Here is a 6999-nt window from a genome sequence, read left to right on the forward strand (position 1 = left end):
AAAGGTGGGGTGGTGGAGAGGAGGAGAAAGGAGATGCAAAGCGGGGTAAGAGGAGACGGAAAGAGGGGCGCAAAGCTCAGTAGAGAACAGCGGTCTCTGCCAGGCGGCCCAAGAAGAATGAAAAGGCTGAGCTTCCGGGCAGGTGCCCAGCCTCACACTGTTGCCCTGTAACCTTTCTGGCTGGCTCCAAAGGAGAAGGGGCTTCCTATGACTTCTTGGGGGTTGGAATCAGGGACAGTACCTAGAGCTCTGTGCCCTGGAAATACAGAAGTGCGAGGAAGAGGCCCCTCCTGTGATCTGAGGACTGTAGGAAGAAGAATGGGCAAAATGTCTCACCTGCTCTTCCTTTTTCTTCTGTACCCAGGTGGTAGGCGTTCAGATTGGGTGCGAAAGTGGACCATCTGGAAGTATTTCAAAAATTATTTCCCAGTAAAGGTGACTACCCCTTGCTCTGCATGCATTCAGTCCCTGTTGCCCAGATTCTCCCTCCCCACTCAGTTCCATGTTTTCAATGGTTTTGGTGACCAGTAGTGAAGGTCAAGCCCCAGAGGCATAATGCAAAGTAGGGGCCCAAGGTGGATGGGCAGGTGAGGAGATGGATGGATAGCAGCCTTTCTTCATAGTGACATACCCAGGTCACCCTCCCTGAGCATCATAACCCCTGGTAATCCTATGACAATGATGACATCCTACTGAACAGGAATTTCGGGCTCCCTAAGGGAAACACAGTCTATCTGCTAGGATTTCAGTCCACATGACCTCTCTTCTTCCTATCCACTGTTCTGACTCCATCTCCCTCTAATAGCTGGTGAAGACCCATGACCTGTCTCCCAAACACAACTATATTATTGCCAACCACCCCCATGGCATTCTCTGTTATGGTATCTTCGTCAACATTGCTACTGAGGCCACTGGCTTTGCTCGGATTTTCCCGGACATCACTCCTTTTGTAGCGACCTTGGAAGGGCTCTTCTGGATCCCAATTGTACGAGAATATATAATGTCAATGGGTGAGTATACAAAAATCATTCCATTCTCTAACCTACCTCAGGGCTCCAACTCCAATAAGCCCTAACAATCATTCCAATTCTCATTCCCTGCTGGAAGAGAACTTCGTAAAAGATGAGTCCAGAACACACTAGTCCAGTAACAGGAATATGTGGCTAAGCATCTGGAAGGCAGGCTTTGGTTGGGCAGAAGGGTAAGTTATGGGAATATATAAGAGTTGCCAGGAATATGTTCAGAGGAGAAAGAAGGCTGGAGTACAGGTGCAAAGCCAAAGTGGAAAGCAGAAGGCAAAAGCCAAATATCAAACTGAAGTATAAGGGAAATCAAGCATGAACAGGGAAGCTCAGATGCATCTTTCTTCACTTCTGCTTCCCATCTTTGCCCTGCACTTACCTTCTATTTTCTCCTGGGATGGTGAAAATTGGCTCCAGGCCTCACTCATTGAGAGAGACTGCTACTTCGGGTTCATACCAACCTCAGAAAAGAGGAGAACCATCCTCTGGGACACTAGCAGCCCCACCAGGCCCCTCCATATAAATGCATCTTACCTTTTAACATTTGGCTCCGGCTGTTTCCTGGTGTCCAGAGAGATGGATATTCATCCAGAAAGAAGGACATTTGTCACAATACCCAGGAATGCTCTAGGGAGGAAGCAGGTTGGTGATGGCTAGTCCTGATCACCCCTTGGGCAAGAACTATGTTGAGTCTCCAGGGATGTCGGCCTGGAAAGAGTGGGAGACTAGTGTGGTTCATGGTTAGAGAGGGAAGGGATGAGCTTAAATACTGTTGAGCTAAAAGGAAGTAGGCAGAAGAACTCAGTGCCGCCCTAACTGCGGGAGCACAGACCCCTCCCCCAAGGCAAAGCTGCTAGTCCCGAGGACCAACCTAAGACTAGGACAAACCAAGGATGTGGAGGTCAAAGACAGAAGAGGAGAAACAATGATAGTCAGGAAACAGAACTGTCCCAATCATTAAGAGCTCAGAGGAACCCCTTCCCCCATCCTCAGGTACCAACTTTGTTATTCTACTTGACTCTTTGGTTTCACAGGTGTGTGCCCAGTGAGTGAGATGGCCTTGAAGTATATACTGACCACAAAAGGCTCAGGCAATGCCGTGGTTATTGTGGTGGGTGGAGCTGCTGAAGCCCTCTTGTGCCGGCCAGGAGTTTCTACTCTCTACCTTAAACAGCGGAAAGGTTTTGTAAAGTTGGCGCTGAAGACAGGGTGGGTCCCTAGGTTCTGGTGCCCTATTGTCAGGATGCTTTAGGTCCTCTATAGCACCTCTCCAGAATGGTGTCCTTCCTTGGAAACCTGTTAGAGGGAACTCTCTCTTTACTCTAATTCTCTCTACTCCCTCACACGATACTTTGAAGATGTTTGGGTCTCCAGACCCATTTCAATGGGCATTTTTTTACTCGAAGTTGGAGAAAGAAAAATAGATTTCTACCCATTAGCCTGGTAGGCTTGGGTCTGAAGAAGTGCAATTTCACTGTATATCAACCCATTAACTGTTAGGCCCAGAAAACCTACCCAGGACAAGAAGGCACTAGGCTTTATGCTGTGGGGATTGCAAAGATGGATAAGACATGGTTACAGCCTCCAAAGAGCATATATTCTAATTTGAAAAATAGAATGCATTTGTTCAGCAGTTACTTACTGTGTGTCAGGCATGGTACTAGGCATTGAGGATATAAAAATAAATACAACCTGGTCCTCACTTTTAAGGAACTCAGTCCCATAGGAAAGACAGACATATGCACATGTAATTACAAAATATATCCAGAGGCCAACCACTTGCCATCTTAACTGCCACCCCCTGGTTTAAACTATCATCACCTGTCCCCTGGGTTATGACGGTAGTCTTGTAAGGGGCTCTCCCTGCTTCTACCCTTCCCTCCCCCACATCTAAGAGTCTACTCTCAACTGTAGCCAGGATGACCCTATTAAACGTGAGTCAGATCATTTCACTACTCCAAATGCTCCCATTTCACTCAAAGCAAAAGCCACAGTGTTTACAATGGCCTGTAAGACCATAAATAATCTGGTCATTAGCTACTTCTCCGACCTCATCACCCACTGCACTCCTCCTTGCTCACTCCATTAGAGCTATACTGGCCCCCTTGCTATTCCTCCAATAAGTTGCACACTCTTGCCTTAGGTCCTTTGCTCTAGCTGTCCTCTGTGCCAGGAACACTATTCCTATAAATAATTGCTTGGCTCATTCTTTTACCTCTTCCACGTCTCGCTCAAATGTGTCTTATCAATAGGTCTATCCTCACCGTCTTGCTCTATTTTTCCAATTGCACTTATCATCTTCTAACATATCATCAATTTTATTTTATATATTGTTTTGTTGTTTGTTATTTTTGTTGTCTGTCTTCCCTCGATAAAAGATAAACTCCATGATGACAGAGATTTTTTTAAACTATTGTATTCGCTATATATCCCCACGGCTTAAAACAGTACTGGCACACAAAGAACACAATAAATATTTGTTAAATGAATCACATGATATAACGGAGATATGTACAAAGTGATACGAAAGCACCGATTGATGGAAAGAGTTTCACCCAAAGTAGAGGTTTCGTAGGTGGGTGACAACCGAATTGTGAACTGAAATCTTAGTAGGAGTTGCCAGTCAGACTGAAAAGGACAAGGAATTCAGGCGACCTACATGTCAGGCACTATGCCAGGCCTTTGAGATTCAAAGATGGATAAGACATAGTCCCCACCTTTGATGGGCTTGCTGCCCACTGGGGGAGTAGGCCAGGTAAGGAGGCCACGGGACTAGCTAGGATGGTGTTAACACAGCACAAAGGTAGGCGTAGGTGAGGGGCACCTAATCTGTGTTGTGGGGGAAGGGCCGGGGGTGGGCACGGGCTGAGCGTTGGAGGGCAAAATAGAATCCGCCCCGTGAAGACAGAAGGGGGCACTTCCAGCAGAGGGAGTGGGATGTGCAAACACCGCGGGCGTGGGAGAACCTGGCGCCCTTAGCATGGCGGAGCGAGGAGAGCCGGGAGAGGGGCGGCTGGCCGCTGGGCGTGGTCGGGGCACAAAGGCGGTGCTGAGCAGCGTGGTGCGTGGCCAGGCGCTGTGGGAATTTTAAAGAGAGGAGTGATGTGTCCAGATATGCAGTTTAGGAAGACCATTCTGGATTCTGGGTACCATAAAAGGCAGTCGGGTTGCCTGAGATTAGTTTCTTCCCATCACAGGACAATGCGCAGCAGCTCCCCACAAAGGGTTCATTTGGGAGGGTGGGGTGTGGCAAGAATGAGACGCAAGGCTGGAGATGCTGCGGTGCTCAGGCTCTTGTCCTACATGAGAGGTTGTAGGGGGGTTGCTGGGGGGTCTCCGGGGGGACTCATACTTCTGCTCTTCTCTTTGCAGAGCATACCTCATCCCTTCCTATTCCTTTGGAGAGAATGAGGTTTACAATCAAGAGACCTTCCCTGAGGGCACGTGGCTAAGGTTCTTTCAAAAAACCTTCCAGTCCACATTCAAAAAAATCCTGGGACTAAATTTCTGTACCTTCCATGGCCGGGGCCTAACTCAAGGATCCTGGGGCTTCCTGCCTTTCAATCGGCCCATTACCACTGTTGGTGAGCTTTCCAGTTTCTCTGGACCACTCTGGTCCTTGATTCCCACCCCTCACCCACCCAATCATACATCAAGTCCCAGGGAACCTGGCATACAGCTGGGATGGGCAATGGGGATTCCAGTGGGTATGACTGAGGGTGGGTGGGGAGGACAGCTGAACAGATAAGAGCTGTGGCCATTCACCTCGTGGGACAGTTCAACAGTTGCCACGAGAGCATCATTATTCATATACATTTTTTCAGATCTCTCCTTATTGTGCTCTCACTGTCTTGAGCATGTGTGAGATTAAGTATTTGGAGAATGAATATGGGACAGAATGGGGCTGGAGCAGAGGGAAAAAAACAAAGGAAGGGGAGGGTCCCAGATACTTTGTTTTAGTATGTGGCTGCCTCTGAGGGATGGGTAATTTGAGGTGGGAGGGAGCTCTGATGCTTGTTTCTTCTTCCCCATAGTTGGGGAGCCCCTGCCAATCCCCAAGATTAAGAGGCCAAGCAAGGAGACGGTGGACAAATACCACGCACTCTACATCAGTGCCCTGCGCAAGCTGTTTGACCAGCACAAAGTTCAATATGGCCTTCCTGAGACCCAGGAGCTGACGATCATATAACAGGAGCTGGATTCCTGTACTACTAAACACCCAAAGCATTGAGGAATCCAAGTAAGACCACATGAAAGGAAGAATTTGGAGAGAGGAGAAGATCTCAGAGATGAGAAAGAAGGCCAGCCAAGCCAGAAAATACTTCAATGAATCAGGTTTGGGTAAAGGAAGCAGAGGAACAAGGGGAGACTGGGTAACGACCCAGTTTAGCTAGCAGAGTCTTGTGAGTCCACAGATCTTTTTTGGCCCCTGACTCCAGCCCACTCTCTGATCAGAATAATGAGAAGCCAAAGAACACCATGCTCCTTCCTCCCAAGCCTTCGTGACACTGTCACTATTTAGGTTTAGGCTTAGAAGCCTTATTGAGAACATGGATGGCTTGTTTCCTCCTAGGCCCTTTCCTTACAATTTGGGGACCACCACGAAATAAATCAGGAACCTGAACCATGTTTTCCTGATCCAAGCAGACAGAATGCCCTGTTGTAACGCAGTTCTGTACTTGCAAAACGTTTCCATGCAGTCATGATGTTTCTTTTATAAAAATAAAGGTCTGTATACATAAAGCTGGATGTAACTATTTCCTATTTACTCTATGGTTCACTACTGTACCTCTCTCAAACTTGCCAGAAATCTGGTCTGTGGAAAGCCATTTTCCTCTTTTTCATCCACCCTTTATATTGCCTCTGGCAGAAAATGTGAAGTAGAACCATAACTACTGCACAGTGTACGAGATAGAAGCAGAATCATGCAAACTGACACAGGTGCCATCTCTCCTGATCCCACATAACCACCCTGGATTAGAATGGGGGGGGGCGAGCCATGAGACTATGCACTAGCTGAGAGTCCACTTTATGTCAAGTACCTACTGTGTACTAGGAACTATGCCATCATTTCCACAAACTTTGTCTCTTAATGCTAACGCCAGCCCTGTGATATTGCCATTATCTTCATTTCACAGTAGCTGAAACCCATAGAGGTTAAGCGACTTGCCCAAAGACACGTAGCTTTGGATAGAAGTAGCATTCAAATCCAGGGCTTACTAATTCCAATCCAAAACTCTTTCTAATGCACCAACCACCACACCTCCCATTCTTCATTTCTTGGAGACCTATTAACCAGCTTCATTCTCCTCAGTGATGTCCCATGGCACCCCACTTAAATTAATTCATAACATTGGGCAAAAATGACATGGATTCTAATTGATCAAATACCTAAAATGAAAGCTAAAACTATAAAACTCTTAGGAGAAAACATAGCGTAAAGTTTGCTGGCCTTGGATTTGGCAATGGTTTCTTAGATATGACACCAAAAACACAAACAACAAAAGAAAAAATAGATAAGTTGGACTCCATTAAAATTAAATACTTTCATGCCTCAAAGGACCCTAACAAGAAAGTGAAAAGACAACCCACAGAATAGGAGAAATTTGCAAATTACGTATCTGATAGGAGCCTAATATCCAGAAAATATAAAGAACACTTACAACTCAATGACAAAAAGACAATCCAGTGAAAAATGGGCAAAGGCTGAGTAGTATTTCATTGTATATATAGATATATAGATATATACCATATCTTTATCCATTCATCAGTCAATGAACATTTAGGTTTTTTTCCATATCTTGGCTCTTGTAAACAATGCTGCAGCGAACATAAGGGTGCACATATCTTTTCAAATTAGTGTTTCCATATTCTTTGGATAAATACCCAGAAGTGGAATATTTGGATCATATGGCAGTTCTCTTTTTAATTTTTTGAGGAACCTCCATTCTGTTTGCTATAGTGGCTGTATTAATTT

At 46.1% G+C, this 6999-nt stretch overlaps 1 protein-coding gene across 1 annotated transcript in view; it reads left to right on the forward strand.

Moving 5' to 3' along the window:
* The window catches only part of DGAT2L6 (diacylglycerol O-acyltransferase 2 like 6), a 15848-nt gene extending 10491 nt beyond the window's left edge, over positions 1-5357 (forward strand). Inside the window, exons 3-7 of the mRNA XM_039838946.1 lie at positions 365-435; positions 806-1010; positions 2057-2231; positions 4395-4606; positions 5057-5357. Of these exons, the coding sequence (XP_039694880.1) occupies positions 365-435; positions 806-1010; positions 2057-2231; positions 4395-4606; positions 5057-5211 (818 nt within the window). The 3' untranslated portion in view covers positions 5212-5357. The remainder of the gene's footprint in view (positions 1-364; positions 436-805; positions 1011-2056; positions 2232-4394; positions 4607-5056) is intronic.
* Positions 5358-6999: the final 1642 nt, after the last annotated feature.

This window comes from Pteropus medius, unplaced genomic scaffold (assembly GCF_902729225.1).
Source record: "Pteropus medius unplaced genomic scaffold, Ma_sr-lr_union100, whole genome shotgun sequence".
NCBI lineage: Eukaryota > Metazoa > Chordata > Mammalia > Chiroptera > Pteropodidae > Pteropus > Pteropus medius.